Genomic DNA, 16,970 nt, shown 5'->3' with positions numbered 1-16,970 from the left:
GAACCAAAGATGTTTGGATTGTCGACCAGGTTGCTTCCTTGGCCACCTGCTGAAAGGACTCACTCCAAACCACCACAGCAACCCTAAGTTAGAGCAGTCTCTCTTCCAGGGTGGGTCTGAATGGCTTTTATTCAGAGGGAAGTAGGATTTAGGACAAAAAACCCCTGTGGAGCACTATTCTTTACTCAGTCAGCTAATTAACATATTAAAGCCAGAAAGAAAAAGCATCAAATCCTCTTAGAGACCTGAGCCTACTGAACAGCAAAGCATGACAAAATCACTTTTTTTTTTTTTGTGAGACAGAGTCTTGCTCTGTTGCTCAGGCTGGAGTGCAGTGGCGCGATCTCAGATCACTGCAACCTCCGCCTCCCAGGTTCAAGAGATTCTCCTGTCTCAGCCACCCAGGAAGCTAGGATTACAGGCACCTGCCATCATGCCCAGCTAATTTTTCTATTTTTAGTAGAGACAGGGTTTCACCATATTGGTCCCGTTGTTCTCGAACTCCTGACCTCAGGTGATCCACCTGCCTCGGCCTCCCAAAGTGCTGGGATTACGGGCTTGAGCCACTGTGCCTGGCCAAGATCACTTTTTATAATACAATGCATTTCAAAACGTTCTTAGTTCTTTACCTCTCTTAGATATATCTATTATTCAGTCTCTCTCATTTTCTCCTATTTCTTCAAAATTACCCCACAGTTGTCAAAAAATTATCAAAAGTAACAGTATGTTGCAGTAGTTATGTTAAATACATTATAAAATCCCACTTAATCTTTAGAACAACCTTCTGAGTTAAGTCTTATTATTTCCATTTTAAGGTGATACAAATAAAGGGGAAATTAAGTAATATGTCCCAGATCACATTGGAAGTAAATGCCCAAAGCAGGAGTCTAACTTAGGTTTGTCTCCAAAGAAAAGCTCTTAACCACTAAAGCAAAAAATGCCTATACTTTGCTGCTTCTCCACGGCATGGCAATAGCATTGAAATAAAATTATCAAATACTTTTTGAATATATGTTAATTCGATTTGAATCTCTATGAGCAACACCCTACATAGAACTAATTGAAATGGCTTTGGAATTCACTGTTCCCTCACTCTTCTGTTGAGCGACAAACTTCTTGTATAAGATAGTAAATATTCTGTATTGTTTAAACTAGAGATCAGCAAATTTTTTCTATAAAAGGATAAAGCAAAAATATGTGAGCCATATATATGTTCTCTGTCACAACTATCCAACTCTGCCACTGTAGCACAAAAGCAGCACACTATGTAAATGAATGAGTGTGGCTATGTTCCAGTAGAACTTTATTTATGGACACTGAAATCAGAATTTTTTTTTTTTTAAGACAGCGTTTCACTCTTGTTGCCCAGGCTGGAGTGCAATGGCACGATCTTGGCTCACTGCAATCTCCATCTCCCGGGTTCAAGTGATTCTCCTGCTTCAGCCTCCCAAGTAGCTAGGATTACAGGCGCCCGCCACCAAGCCCGGCCAATTTTTGTATTTTTAGTAGAGACAGGGTTTCACCATGTTGGCCAGGCTGGTCTCGAACTCCCGACCTCAAGTGATCCGCCTGCCTCGGCCTCCCAAAGTGCTGGGATTACAGGCGTGAGCCACCATATCCAGTTGAAATCTGAATTTCATATAAGATCATGTGTTGTGAAATATTCTTTTAATTTATTTCAACCATTAAAAAATATAAAAACCATTCTTAGTTCATAAGCCATACTCAAGGGGATGGAGTGCTGGATTTGGTACATGGACTGTAGTGTGCCGACCATTTTGACTAGTTTTTTGTTACCTGTAGCCAAGAGAACCCCCAACATGCATCTATGTAATAAAATTTCAAATGACAGCATACATACTTGACAATGAGTTTAAACAGGTTTTCTTCAGCTTGAATCTCTTGGATGGCATAAAGGTCTTTAAGTGAGAACTCCATCAACATTCCATGCTTACACCCATCCTCAGAAGTCTTTGTTTTCTGTCCTTTGCTATTACTAATAGAATTTGCTTCAATATACAAAAGGAACATACACTTGTCATTCTTATTTCGAGAACCTGTAAATTAAAAGTGTTAAATACAATAGTTGGTATTTTCATTTTCCCTACAATGACTCAACTAGAATATAAAACAAAGTCATAGGGAGCTACAAATACATGTTTTTTTAAAAGGGAATGTTTCATCTTATGTAAGCAACAAGAAATTCCTCAAATTATTTGAGGTTCAGGAGCATCTTAGAAAAGATGAACGTTGATGAATCATTATTGAGAGACAAATAATGAAGAGTTGTACCATACCTTCTTCCGCATTTGAGACTTTGACAATTCCAGTAATAGTCACTGTGTCTCCCGGGACACAGCTATCCACAAGATCATGAACAAGCTCACATTCTATTGTTCGTGGAATCCGACCTGCTTCTCTCTGATCATCAGACATCAACTCCTGGATTCTAAAAAGTTTAAATAGTTTTCAGTTAGAATACTTACTTTGGATGGTTTCTGCAAGATATTAACTATTCAGGTTCACATGATGCTAAGGAAGATAAAAGCAGATTTGCTTATTAACAGTTTAATGGTATATCTAAAATTACTTCAGCAGTTTCCAATTCAAGATAGCCAAATGAACATATGTATTTGCCTAGCCTCCCTCCAAAATGTCCACCAAAATGAGTCACTAAAAATTTGGGGGTATGTAGAGGTATCATCAGCAAATGAGATATTAATGAAATTTTTGAAAACAGCAAATGGTAAAATATTGATGGATAAAACAAAATAAAGTCCAGAATACACATGGGCAAAAGCTATAAGCGTACAAGAAAAGTGGGACCCAACGTTCTTAGCAGAGCCCCAGAGAAGCTTCCAAGTTGGATGTGGCAGGAATAGAGAGCAGGAGTAGATGGCTGGAAGAAAACAGTAATCAACAGAAAGACAAGTCATGGAATAGCTGTTGAGAATTTTTGGAGAAGGTGAGTGGACAGGTGGGTAGGGGAAGAATGCGTACTTTATCATCTGGCAAAAACCAGAGCACTGTTCTAAGGAAACAAACCCATCCCCTCTGTGAAGGGAGCTAAACTGTGCAGTGAGAATATCAGAGCTTCAGAATAAAGACTCTTCATTCTACCATTTGAGAAACCCAATTCCAATTCAAAAACACATTCATAAAGCAAAATCTGATAGCCCAAACCCCTATCTTTGTATTCAGAGGTAAAGTCTTGTGAGAAAAAGCTACTACCTAAAAAATTGCAAAGGAAACCTATCCTACCTACTTCAAACACTTTCTCATTCCTCATCAGACATTTGAAAATTAAATGGCAATAATTCAGGGAGTATTAAAAACAAACTGCCTTAGAGTTTTGAGAAAATATTGCCATGATAAAACAGGAATAAGCCACTACAAAAAGGGAACTATGGGGAAACAAGTACAAAATCAAGAAAATTTAAAGCATGTATATAAAAATCAAGCATTTATAGAGAAGATATAAGAAAAAGCCAAAGAAATCTAGAAAACAGAACAAAGAAAATGAAAGAATGAGGAAAAAGTTAAAACAAATAATCCAAGGAATGCATCTGATAGGAAGCTGAGAAATCAGTCAGATATTCTAGAGTTGAAGACAAAAGATCCTGCCAATCAAGCAGGATAGAGACAACTACATACACTTTCACTGTTTCACAGCATGATAGATAAAATGGTTACAAAGAGGCGGAAAAGTCCAGTCCTCAAAGGAATGAGAATCAGATGAGCACCGGACCTCTCATAAACAGCAGAGAAAATTAAAACCAAATAGACTTCAATAGCTAGCAAACTCTTAGCCAGACTAAGATCCAAATAAAGACATTTTCAGACATGAAAGGGCTTAGAACTTTTTACCTGTCCTGTATACTTTCTGAAAATTTACTTGGGAATATTCCTTAGAAAAAATGCAATGAAGCAAGATCCCAGGATGAAGCAGGAATGCAGGTCTGGAGAACTACTGATCCAGACTCAAGCAGAAGGAAGGTGTGTTTGTTTTTGTTTTTTAAGAATAAAAGGTGGATTCCATGTATTCCATAGTATATTGAAGAGAGAACGGAAAATTACGGTGAAATGGTACAGGCATACTCTAAGAAGTAAAACCAGCACTTAGAAACCTTAGGAAAAATAAAGTACTAAATGACAAAGTTACAGTCCAAATATGATGCACACTAAAATGTGGGATAATTCCAAATAACTAGCAGAGTATAAGAAAAGATAATTTGATGCTTGAGTCATTTTCATTTAAGGGGTAAAAACCAACAAAACAAAACCCAGTGACATAAATTACAGCTCCTTTGCTTGGCATTTGATCATTCACTTGGTTCTTTGTTGAGCTATATTTACATTTTTATGTTAATAAAATGGGAAGGGAAAGGAGTAGAAGGACCGCCGTAATAAGGATTTACCAGACGAAAAGGGGTGTTTGATATTGGGACAAAGCTGGAGGTTTTATGTTAATTATTGTGGTAATAAAGTTAATGGCCCCTAAAATGGAAGAGACAGTGGAACGAGAAGATGGTCAGATCCACAGAGGCTTGCACATGTGCTAGGTTTTTTGCTAACGGGGGATAAACTGTCCAGCCAGTTCCAGCACTGGCTTCGACCACTGAAGACGCAAGTAGGAGTAGAAAAGATGGAGGGAGAAGTCAGAAGCTCATATTATTTATCCCGGGGAATGCCATATCGGGCATTTTTATTAACATAAAAATGTAAATGCCTGTTTATTGTTTTTGTTAGACATGACCTATAAATAAACTCTAGAAGACAACTATAATTAGAAGACAAAAGGTAAACCTTGACAATTTAAAGTAATGTCGGAACTGAGAAAGTCTAGAAGATAAAAGAACAAGTATGTTTCTAACGTCCTCAGCTCACATAGAATGACTGCAGTAAAGCGAAGCATGAAAGACACAAGAATGGTATCTAAAGTTATGTATAATTTAACAGCAAGTTGTGGGGACTGTGCCTTTCCACACTGATTGAATTTTTAAAAACATGCACGTTATTACATTAAAGCTTTTTTTACTTAATAATTAATGTAAGTACAATCATTGAACATTAAAATAGTAACTTTGGAATACATTCATCATACATCTAGACTACCTCTCAATGTTTTTCAGGTCCTGGGCCAGGCGCTGGCATCCACCTAACCTGCACGACTTCAAACCTTGCTCCAAGATCACTCACCACTTCACAATCAATTCACCCCCCCACACCCACTTTTTTAAGATGAGTCAAGTGCAGTAGCGAGAAGGGAGGAAAGAGTAGAACAAGAAGTTTGATCTGTAAGTGACTGTGAATAATCAACTGAAATAACTTACTACCTCCAGACTAATCCTTTGTCCCTCTTAAGTGGTAAAAGTCCCACAGACTGGGTTGGAAATCAGGCTCTACTATACTCATAGGCCACATGATCATACTCAAGAGTCTTAACCATTTCCTCTTTTATAAAATGGGGTGTTTGTAAAGATCTCACTATAGTACAATTAATTATTATGTATGTTGGTCTTAATTTTTCAGGGAAGAAGGGGGTGAAGCAGTTAGCAGCAGATCATCTTATCTTTTCCCTAGGTTCTTAGTTCTTAGGACCATCTCATTTCAGCCAGGTTTGCTAGAGAGCACTGACTTCAAAACCATTCATTATTTTATATTTAGGAATGAGCTATAGATCTACAGCTAGAAAAAATGTAATCAATTATGGGATGAAAAATACATACACAAAGAAAACTCTGACTTGCAAAAAAAAAAAAGCTATTAAAAAACCCTATAGTAAAATGCCCCATTGCAACATTGAGAACATAAAATGAAACATGCCATTTCAAAGGAAGTCTTAATTTGAAAACTTCAAAACAATATTATTTCTATCACAGCTCAATATGGAATGAATCATACAGCTTTGCTTATGGCCTATATCCAGTTCAATTAATCACATAATTGAGATATAAAATCAACTATTTCTCATTAGGACACAATATTTGCATAATGAATCCTTTCTGGAATCTGACAGAGAATAAATTTCAAATAAAGACAATTAGGCTAGGAGCGGTGGCTCACGCCTGTAATCCCAGCACTTTGGGAGGCTGAGGCGGGCAGATCACGAGGTCAGGAAATCAAGACCATCCTGGCTAACACGGTGAAACCTCTAAACTAAACCTCTACTAAAAATACAAAAAAATTAGCCAGGCATGGTGGTGGGCGCCTGTAGTCCCAGCTACTCAGGAGGCTGAGGCAGGAGAGTGGCGTGAACCCAGAGGGAGAGCTTGCAGTGAGCCAAGATCGCGCCACTGCACTGCAGCCTGGGTGACAGAGCAAGACTCCGTCTCAAATAAAAAAAAAAAGAGAATTATTTTAACAAAGAAACTCTCCATCAAATAAACCATCTATTATACACTATTATACACTTTGTCATTTAGATAAAATGTACAATATAATACAGTAAAATTATGGATTTTCTCAACAGTGTGACATCTAAAGCCTGCCTTTTATGTAACAGTCTGATCGCTTACTTGATTGACTGCCAGTCCATTGTAACTGTGAGAGGAGAGCTGCGGAGAGCAGTAAATGACCTGCCTCGACACACAGGCACAGGACACTGAATGAAACAAAAGTAATTCACATTCAGATTTTGATAAACTATAATCACACCTCAGGAAAATTCAGTTAAAACATTTCATTTAATATTGTTTTAAAAGTTGGTCTCAGGATGCTAGTAAAGTAAAATCCAGAGAGATTAATGACTTTCTATTTCCTCCTGCAACAATTTAATATCGACAGCTTTTGAGGCACTTTCCCATTGATCCTTCTCACTTACTGTTCTTATCCTGCTATGGGTATGCAAGGTGCTTTGCTTGCCTCCCACACGAAGCACTTATTGCTTCCTCTGTGCCCATGCCACCTCTCGCTCCTTCAACAACCCTCTCATTCTGTCCCACATGCCCAATGCCAATCCTCTCCTTTTCAAAAGGCTTTCCAGAGTTTTCTTTAATCCCCAGCTTTCTCATCTAGGCTCCTTTTGCACTTTCTGTAGAGTGTAATATTTATTATGCCACACAGGCACTTGTTTGGTGTTTGGATCTCAAGAAGCATTTATAAATTCAGACTGTGGCAGACTGTATTTGCCAAATATGATCGCAACGATATTTATCTTCAAGACTTTTTAGAACCTTGCTACTCCTCCATTAAGAAATGAAGGCAAATTCCTTCTCCTGGAATTTGAGAAGGCCTGTGACTCACTTTGTAACCAACAGAATGTGACACAGTGATGTTGCACGACTTCTGAGACTAGCTCACAAAAGGCAAGGCCATTTCTGCCTACCAACTGCACTTCTTGACTTGAAGCTGTCAGCAGCCATATAAGCAGACTGAGTGCCCTGAGCTGCTATACTGTGTGCAAGAAGCCCAAACTAGCCCACACAGCCACATGGAGAAGAAGATGCCCGGCCAGCCCCCAGCCACCTTGCTGTACTCCAGCCACCATCTGACTACAACTCCATAAGAGGCCTGGAGCCAGAACTAGCCAGTTGAGTAGTTCTTCCAAACTCCTGATCCACAGAAATCATGAGAACTAATAAAATGATTGGCTTTATTTTCGGCCACTGAGTTTTGGAGTGATGTGTTATGCAACAATAGTGGCTGGAATAGAGATCAACTGAAACAGCCATCTTTCTGTCACTTCAAAGCCCCACAGTTCAGACAAATGGAGGACCTCTTCACGACATCACTCATGAGTCAATGCTACTACCTAATTTATTAGGGGGCATGAAAATACCCTGAACAAATACTGTCTAGAAAATATCTGATTTAAGGAGGTCAAGGCTGCAGTGAGCTGTATTCATGCCACTGCACTCCAGCCTGGGTGACAGAGTGAGACCCCGTCTTCAAAATAAAAGGAAGAAAATATCTGGTTTAAATCAGGATTTAAATTCTGGCCTCTAAGCTAAAGGTTATACCTTGAACCTTAAGCCAAGACAAACACCAGATGAAACCCATCTATCAACATCACTGATTATTCAGAACCAATAGCTGAATCTCACATACCCTCTTCTTCCAGTAAGAGAAAGAAGCCTTAGGAATTTCAAACATAAACATCTTATGTTTCCCTTTTTAATTCTTCAAGGGACTATTTACCTCACTAAGGATTCAACCCTTCACATGAGCAAAAATTTAGCAAATGTTAAATTTATTAAAGCCCAATGGTGATAAAGATGACTCTGGGTACCACCGAGGAAACATTATACATCCATGGTAACAAGGGCTTCATTAATAAATGGTGTCAGGATAAATAGCTTTTCACCTAAAAATTAGATCACTAGTTTGTTTTTTTAAGAGATGGGGGTCTCACTATGCTGCCCAGGCTAGTCTCAAACTCCAGGGCTCAAGCGATCCTCCTGCCTCAGACTACTGAGTAGCTGGGACTACAGGCATATGCCACCATGCCCAGCTTAAATCCCTAGTTTTATGCCCGTCACCAATGGCTTAAATTCCAGATGGACAAAAGATCTAAAGATAAAAAACAAAACTTAGGATTCTTAGAAGCAATGTAGGAAATATGTTTATAATGCTTGAGTGAAAAGGGCTTCTTATTTATTTATGTATTTTTTGAGGCGGAGTTTCGCTCTTATTGCCCAAGCTGGAGTGCAATGGCGTGATCTCGGCTCACTGCAACCTCTGCCTCTTGGGTTCAAGCGATTCTCTGGCCTCAGCCTCCCGAGTAGCTGGGATTACAGGCATGTCCCACCACATCTGGCTAATTTTGTATTTTTAGTAGAGATGGTGTTTCTCCCTGTTGGTCAGGCTGGTCTTCAACTCCTGACCTCAGGTGATCTGCCCGCCTCGGCCTCCCAAAGTGCTGAGATTACAGGCATGAGCCACCAAGCCCAGCCGAAGAACGGCTTCTTAAGCAGGGCATAAAATATACAAATTATGGAGGAAAAGACAATAATTTGATGATGTCAAAATGTAAAACTGTACAACAAAAAACCCACAAAGTTAAAAGACAAACCAAAGACTGGGAGAAAATATCTAATGTATATAATCAACAATAATTAGTATCTAGAATGTATAAAGAACTCCTATCAATAAACTAATAGAACCAGGCACAGTGGCTGGCACCTGTAGTCCCAACTACATGGGAAGCTGAGATGGGAAGATCACTTGAGCCCAGGAGTTCAAGGTTGTCATGAGCTATGATCATGTCACTACACTCCAGCCTGGGCAACAGAATGAGACCCCATCTCTAAAAAACAAAATTAAAGAATAAACCAATAAACAGGAAAATGAACATTAGATATAAATAGAAAATTCGATAAAGAAACTGAATGGCCAGTAAAGATATGAAAAGATGCTCAACCACAACAGAAATCAGAAAAATTCACATTATAAATGCAGTATTATTTATACCTAACAAACTGTCAAAAATGTACAAGTCTAACAATACCAAGTGTTAATGAAAAGACAGAGAAATGGTAACTACTTAACACTACCAGCAAAGATTTAAGTTGGGAACAATACTCTGGAAAGTAATTTGGTAACATCTAATACAGTTAAAAATAAGTACAGCCGGCCAATCCCAGCACTTTGGGAGGCTGAGGCAGGCGGATCACGAGGTCAGGAGTTTGAGAACAGCCTGGCCAACATAGTGAAACCTTGTCTCTACCAAAAATACAAAAACTAGCCAGGCATGGTGGCGCGTGCCTGTAGTCCCAGCTACTCGAGAGGCTGAGGCAGGGGAACTGCTTGAACCCAGGAGGCGGAGGTTGCGGTGAGCCAAGATCGCGCCACTGCACTCCAGCCCGGGCAACAGAGCGAGACTCCGTCTCAAAAAAAAAAAAAAAAAAAAAAAAAAAAAAAAAAAGTACAGCCTACAACTTAGTATTCCTCTGCTAAGGAGATATGTACAAGAATGTTCTCTGTAGTACCATTTGTTCTTATAAAAAACTGGAAAGAGCATAATTGTCTACCTCCAGGAAAATGGATAAATTGTGGCTATTTATTTAAAGCAACACTCCACAATAGTAAAAATGAAAGAATTTGATATGTATTAAAATAGGTAGAACTTCAAAATAACCAAGTAAAAAAACAGCTGCGTGTTGCATTCAGCATACCATTTACGTAAACACAATACAAAAAACTAACTCTACATATGTAGTCAAGAATAAAAATGTAAACTTGAAGAATACATGCCAATTTCAGCATAGTGGTTGCATCTGGGGAGCAAATAAAGGGAACAAAACTGAGAACAGAGAGACTTCAACTTTATATAACCATATTTTTGTTACAAATTAAGCTAAAATAACAAAATATTAATATTTGCCAAATCATAGAGTAGATAAATGTTAATTACATTATTCTCTGCACTTTTCTATAGTTTTAAAATCCAGTTTAATAAAGGCTAATAAAGATTTAAAAAAACCCATCACTTCTAAATAGTAGAAGAAATAAAGGGGAAAAAAAACTTGGTGTGTATACCTAGAAGTCAACAGAAATATGAATGGAAGGGATGCATATTATAATAACTTCAGGATAATGATCATCCCTGGGAATGGTATAGGTAAAGGGTAAAAAACAGACACTAATTGTGCCAGTAATGCTTTATATCATTAAAAAATGTGTCCGGAGCTGAAAAATGTAAATTCGGGGTGATGAGTAGTGGAATGTTTTATTTATTTCTGTATTTTTCTTACCCTGAAGTATTTCATAATATAAAAGCAGAAAATTGAAAATAAAAAATAAAAATAAGCTCTGTGTTCAGAAACACTGGGAAATGTTTTCTGTATTCTGATTTGCCTTCTTTACCAAGATAAATAAAGAAGCAGTTAAAGAACATATTACCTTTGTGGGAAGACTGTATTTTCCATCTGGAAGAGGAAAGCTCTGAATTTCTCCACATGCAGCACAAAGAAAAGCCATCTTGGTGCAAAGAGGCTTTATATTACTGACACGAACCACTGTCCCTCTTAGAGCAATGTATTTTCCATAGTAATTTGCTCGGACATTCTTGAGCTGTGTCAAAGGCTCATAGTTGTACACCCTAAAGACAAAACAGGAAGTAATGAACAGAAAGTTGATGTTTTTTATATTTTCACAAGTTCCTTTCAGGAGCAACTATGGAATTCTCAAACCAAATCATCCCTTCGATATATCAGAAATATCACAAGAATTAAACCATTCTTGTTTTGTTTTGTTTTGTTTTCTTGAGACGGAGTCTCGCTCTGTTGCCAGGCTGGAGTGCAGTGGTGCCATCTTAGCTCACTGCAACCACTGCCTCCCGGGTTCAAGTGATTCTGCTGCCTCAGTCTCCCGAGTAGCTGGGACTACAGGTGCGTGCCACCACACACAGCTAATTTTTGTATTTTTAGTAGAGACAGGGTTTCACCATGTTGGCCAGGATGGTCTCGATCGCTTGACCTCGTGATCCGCCCGCCTCGGACTCCCAGTGCTGGGATTACAGGCGTGAGCCACCGTGCCCGGCCAAACCATTCTTAAAAAGAAACAACACTAAATCTTCCTTTTTCTTCTTGTCTCATAGGCTTTTCTCAAGGAAAAAAGAAAAAAAAAAATTTTAAGGAAAAAAATAATGCCAAAAGGAAAATCTACAGATTCAAAAACCTTTGGGTTTCTAAGTTCTTTTTAAAGAACTGCTAGGAAATTTTCTTCTATAAATTCTGGAAAAGAAAAACAAAACGCTGATGATTACCTTATAATGAATTCTTCTAATGAATTTAAAATCTTAAAGATGAATTCAAGAAAAACAAAATAATTTCATTATTCCCTTGTATCTAACAGAAACCTAATAATTTAACAAAGAACACTTAGTGTATTACAGACTGAGTATATCCCTTATCCAAAATGCCTGGGACCAGAAGTATTTTGGAATTTTTGGACTTCCAAATATTTGCAATATTACTAGTTGAGTATCTCTAATTCAAAAATCTGAAGTGCTCCAATGAACATTCCCTTTCAGTGTCGTGTCAGGACTCAAAGTTTTGAATTTTGGAGCATTTTAGATTTCAGATTTTCAGATTAGGGATACTCAACCCATACATGGATTATTAAACTTACACAGCAGGGTCTTGATAAGTTCACATCCAAAACCAATGTTTACAAAAATCTGCAAGTTAGGAAATCAACATTTTCTTCCTTATTTAGGAAGTATCTGTCATGATGTCTTTGAATAATTTTCAATGAGTTCACTTCAGTGTGATGATCAATGAGATGACAAGGAATTCATGTCCTTTTTACTGATTTCCTCATTTTTATAAAATGAGCGTTTTCATTCTTAAATGCCTTCAATGTCCCATTCTAAGTAATACTTTAATACATCAAATTCCTCACCTTGCATGAATATGTGGCACATTTACCATTGTTTCTCCATCACTAGACAATCCTTCCTGGGCTTGTAACTCAGCTGCATGCCTTTCAAGGTCCTTAGTTAACACCTAAACAGGACAGACATTTACTCTGAAGTTGGAAAACAAAACATCCTCTTTATACAGAACTCTATTTTTATAGAGAATATAAAGTTTATGGACAGAAACAGAATAAAAACAGAAAACTTTAACAGCCCTTTAAAAATCTAATATTTAATTATGACTACTTACTTTATAGTGGATGTTTTACTTTGGATTTTGCTGTCCCTGTGCTGAAAAACTCCAGCATCCCAGTCTGCTACTTTCTGTCCCAACTAAACCTAACATTAAAAGCCCTTATATTAGTCCCCAAAACCATCACCTCTTGATACTAATTAAAAAAAAAATGCATTCCTATTTCTCTATATTCACTGATCAATCAAGACACAGAAAATAAAAATGACCTTTAAAATACCTAATACTCACTCCCTTGGCATTTAACATTAAATAATATAAACAGGCTGGGCGCGGTGGCTCACACCTGTTATCCCAGCACTTTGGGAGGCCGAAGTGGGTGGATCACCTGAGGTCAGGAGTTTGAGACCAGCCCGACCAACATGGTGAAACCCCATCTCTACTAAAAATACAAAAATTAGCCAAGCGTGGCGGTGCATGCCTATAATTCCAGCTACTTGGGAGGCTGAGGCAGGAAAATCACTTAAACCCAGGAGGCAGAGGTTGCAATGAGCCAAGATCACACCATTGCACTCTAGCCTGGGCAACAAGAGCAAAACTCCATTTCAAAATAAATAAATAAATAACAAACAAACATTTAATACCACTTGTACACAGCAGTTTGCTGGCAACCTAAGAGGCAAAATAAGATGCATATATACAGCTGTAATTGTCATAAGGACCATAAAGATGTACAGACAAAATACCATGCAAGTTTCGAAAAGTGGTCATGAGAAAGGTTTTACAGAGAGACAACTGAGCTGGGCCCAAATAATCTGTCCATGTGAAGGGAAGGGGATTCTATGTTGAATGGACAGCACAGGCAAGAGGTAGAAGAATGCCCCTCTGAATGCCCCAGCACTTTGTGTATGCCTGTCCTGAGATTTGCTATTCATTACCTTGAAGCATGTATCTGTTTGCTAGCCTAAAAAACGTTTTTGGCCGGGCAAGGTGGCTCATGCCTGTAATCCTAGCACTTTAGGAAGCCGAGGCAGGCGGATCACAAGATCAAGAGATCGAGACCATCCTGGCCAACATGGTGAAATCCCGTCTCTACTAAAAATCCAAAACTTAGCTGGGCATGGTGGTGCACCCAGCCACTCGGGAGGCTGAGGCAAGAGAATCACTTGAACCCGGGAGGCGAGGTTGCAGTGAGCGGAGATCATGACACTGCACTCCAGCCTGGCAAAAAGTGAAACTCCATCTCAAAAAAATAAATAAAAAATAAATTTAAAAAATTTAAAAAGTTAAAAATGTTTTCATATATGTTGTATTACCTGACCCTGAAAAAAAACTCAGGCAAGCACAGTACAAATTGTTATTTACATTTGATATACAGGGACACTCAGTGGTTTGCTTCATGCCACAGAACCTAAATCTAAGGTTGCTCTTTTTTGCTCTAAGTTCATAACTGATAACACCATGATTCCTTGTTTTATCTTCCCTATGAGATTGTATAACTTCTTGAAAGCAAAGTTTAATTTCTGCACAATCTTTAGCAAGATTAAGCAAATCCAAATAAGTTGGAAGTAAATATTTCATTTAGATAAGCTGCTGTATATAGAATGAATGGTATCTTTCAGAATGGAACTGCAACCTCTCAGTTCTAGCCAACATCTTTTCATAAAAGCTAAGTATCTCTTATAGAAAGTACAGTCACTGTAAAATCTTCCTTTAAACTTAGACAAGGCGTGCATGTGTGTGCAAACATTAAAAAAGTTTAGACAAAAGTATGCATAAGACAAATAGTTACCTGATGTATTGCCAAACCCATGCAAGCCAAGGTTTTCTCAGGTGCATCTCTTAGTTCAGTTGCTATATCTGGTATCAAGTTAGTTACTTCACCACCTTCTGTCAGTTCTTTAAAATCCACCAAAATACTTCCCTTTCTTTCTATTTCATCCTATAAAAGTATGAAAACAATAATTGCTTTTCTGTAGTCAATTACCATTAACTGAGCATTCTATTATAGACTTTGAGAAAGCATACAATGTTTATATGTGATAATGGTAAGTATGACATAAGTATAAGCTTTGTGCCAAGCATGGTTCTGATATTTTAAATATATTAACGTATTACTGCCTCTTAACAATCCTTTGAGGTAGGTATTTATACCTCTATCTCCAAATGAAAGAAAACTGAGGCACAGAGAAGTAATTAATCAAAGTCCATACTGCAGGTAAGTGGCAGAACTGAGGTCTGAACCAAGGAAGTCTGACTCCAGTGCCTACGATCATAATCACAAGTACCTCAAATACATTGGTAAGATGGCACATGACTGGTAGCTTTGCTGTAGAGGAATCTTACCTTGTCATACAAATCAATATGTCTTGTGAAAAATTTTTCAAATGCTTGAATCTTCTCAATCAAAGGAGAGCTATCGCTGTAAACTAATCCAACAAATACGGCATTAGCACAAATAATCACACATGTACATGCATATTTTTCATGAGACAAAAGCAGCACTATATACATGGTAGATGATTTTTTTCTAATTGCTTTGTATTTTGATTACATTCATATAAGAACTAGTATAGAATGTAAACTTAAGATTCTAAAACAAATTTAGGTTTGCATAATGTGAAATGCAGACAGAAACTCTCTCTCTCTAAAAGTCCCACTATCTGGGAAACTTTGTTTCGCATCTTTGACACCTAATAGGACATGTTAGTTCAGATAATTTAGACAATAAGCTTAAACTAAAAATTATAATAAAGCCAAAGCCAGACACATAAACTAAGCCCTTACTCTGACAGAGCTGAAGACAATCACGATCACAGTCTTTCCTGAGATCAGGAGACAGACCAACACTTGACCCTGGTGGCAAAACTGAAAAGGTTTTTTGTTTTTTGTTTTTTTTTTAACACTCTAAAGTTCTACATTTTCAAATATGTCTCTCACAGAAGAACAGTACAATAAAGTAGTTTGGAAGCACAGATGGTGAAGGCTAAGGCACCTCTTGAACTCCATCTTTAGGACTGTCCAAAGATCACTTATAGTGTTCTGAGCTATCTGCTAGGGGAGCAATGGGAGTGCTGGTGGCTAATACATCCTAAAGGAACAAAAGATCATTCATGAAACAGATTCTATTGACGGAAAAAAACGAAGAGATTTCCAATAAAGAAAACATTTGTAAAGTACTCTATTCATTCACAAAATGACTACTGCATGCCTGGTATGGGGCAAGGAGGGTCCTGGACCTCAATCGTCTAATTTTCCTTAAAAAAAAAAAAGTATGCGGCTGGGTGCAGTGGCTCACGTCTGTAATCCTAGCACTTTGGGAGGCCGAGGCGGGTGGATCACGAGGTCAGGAGATCGAGACCATCCTAGCTAACACGGTGAAACCCCGTCTCTATTAAAAACAGAAAAAATTAGCCGGGCATGGTGGCGGGTGCCTGTAGTCCCAGCTACTCGGGAAGCTGAGGCAGGAGAATGGCGTGAACCTGGGAGGCGGAGCTTGCAGTGAGCCAAGATCGCGCCACTGCACTTCAGCCTGGGCGACAGCGCAAGACTCCATCTCAAAAAAATAAATAAATAAAAAGTATGCACACACACACACATACACACCCCTCATGAGACATAAGAAACATATGGGTATTTTAACAGCACAAAAAAGATAGTTCCCTGCACCTATACAGACTGACGTAGGTTAACTGGTATTCCTAATTATCAAAGGGAGATTCCTTACCTGTGTTTCTACACAAAGCTGTATTTGTTATTGTCCCTTGATTTCAAGCCCACTGTTCTACTTCCTGCTCTGTGATGCTATAATTCAGATCTGTACCTTACATGTCTCAGATTCTCTTTAAATTCTGCCAGTTGAAGGCACTTTAGAGACTGGAAGGTGGCAGGAAGAGAAAGGAATTTATTCTTGTTTCCAATTCTTTTCAGCATCTCTGCAGCTGCAGAAGATAACGATAGTGCTAGCCTCCAGTTCCAAGCACCACTGAGTCATGCCCCCTCAGTTACCAGTGGCAACCAGCTTCATTTGCCTTAGTGGTCTAAGCACAGCTCTGTAAGGTAGCCTTCAGAAGTCCAAGCATAGCTTTGTAGGGTGCCCCTCAAAAGTCAAAATAACAGCTATGCTGTGACCTCTCCAACCTTTGAATTCCCACACTCTGGTAACCTCAGAACTTCTTTTACTCTCTTAGCCATAAGGATGGTTGCTGCTTCCTGAATTACTACTTTCTGGGGGGTTACCTCAATATTTCCTTTCTGCTCTTTCAGTCTTCCATTTTTGTATCTAATTTCTTGTATTAAGTCCCGTTTTAGAAATACCTAGTATGGTTTCTGCTTTCCTGACTGATATAAAGTCTAAAATGCTTTTGAAACATAAACATCATTTAATTGTTTGGGTGAACTAAGATTAAAGCAGGT

General features: G+C 38.3%; 2 protein-coding genes across 6 annotated transcripts in view; one reads left to right on the top strand and one right to left on the bottom strand.

Annotated features, from left to right (window-relative positions):
- The window catches only part of TRMT6 (tRNA methyltransferase 6 non-catalytic subunit), a 69,142-nt gene that overhangs the window by 37,387 nt on the left and 14,785 nt on the right, over nt 1-16,970 (top strand). The window lies entirely within an intron of this gene.
- The window catches only part of MCM8 (minichromosome maintenance 8 homologous recombination repair factor), a 50,188-nt gene that overhangs the window by 31,175 nt on the left and 2,043 nt on the right, over nt 1-16,970 (bottom strand). For 4 of the 5 annotated variants that reach the window (XM_004061784.5, XM_055372544.2, XM_055372545.2 and 1 more), the window contains 7 exons: nt 14,901-14,983; nt 14,347-14,496; nt 12,346-12,449; nt 10,843-11,041; nt 6,519-6,604; nt 2,298-2,449; nt 1,862-2,057 (listed from right to left, as the gene is read on the bottom strand). In XM_004061784.5, coding sequence (XP_004061832.3) covers nt 1,862-2,057; nt 2,298-2,449; nt 6,519-6,604; nt 10,843-11,041; nt 12,346-12,449; nt 14,347-14,496; nt 14,901-14,983 — 970 coding nt within the window. The remainder of the gene's footprint in view (nt 1-1,861; nt 2,058-2,297; nt 2,450-6,518; nt 6,605-10,842; nt 11,042-12,345; nt 12,450-14,346; nt 14,497-14,900; nt 14,984-16,970) is intronic. The other variant, XM_055372546.2, reaches the window with a different exon arrangement.

The sequence above is a fragment of the Gorilla gorilla genome, chromosome 21, assembly GCF_029281585.2.
Source record: "Gorilla gorilla gorilla isolate KB3781 chromosome 21, NHGRI_mGorGor1-v2.1_pri, whole genome shotgun sequence".
NCBI lineage: Eukaryota > Metazoa > Chordata > Mammalia > Primates > Hominidae > Gorilla > Gorilla gorilla.
Note: the sequence above shows the minus strand (reverse complement) of the source record. Positions and strands in the feature narration are given on the sequence as shown.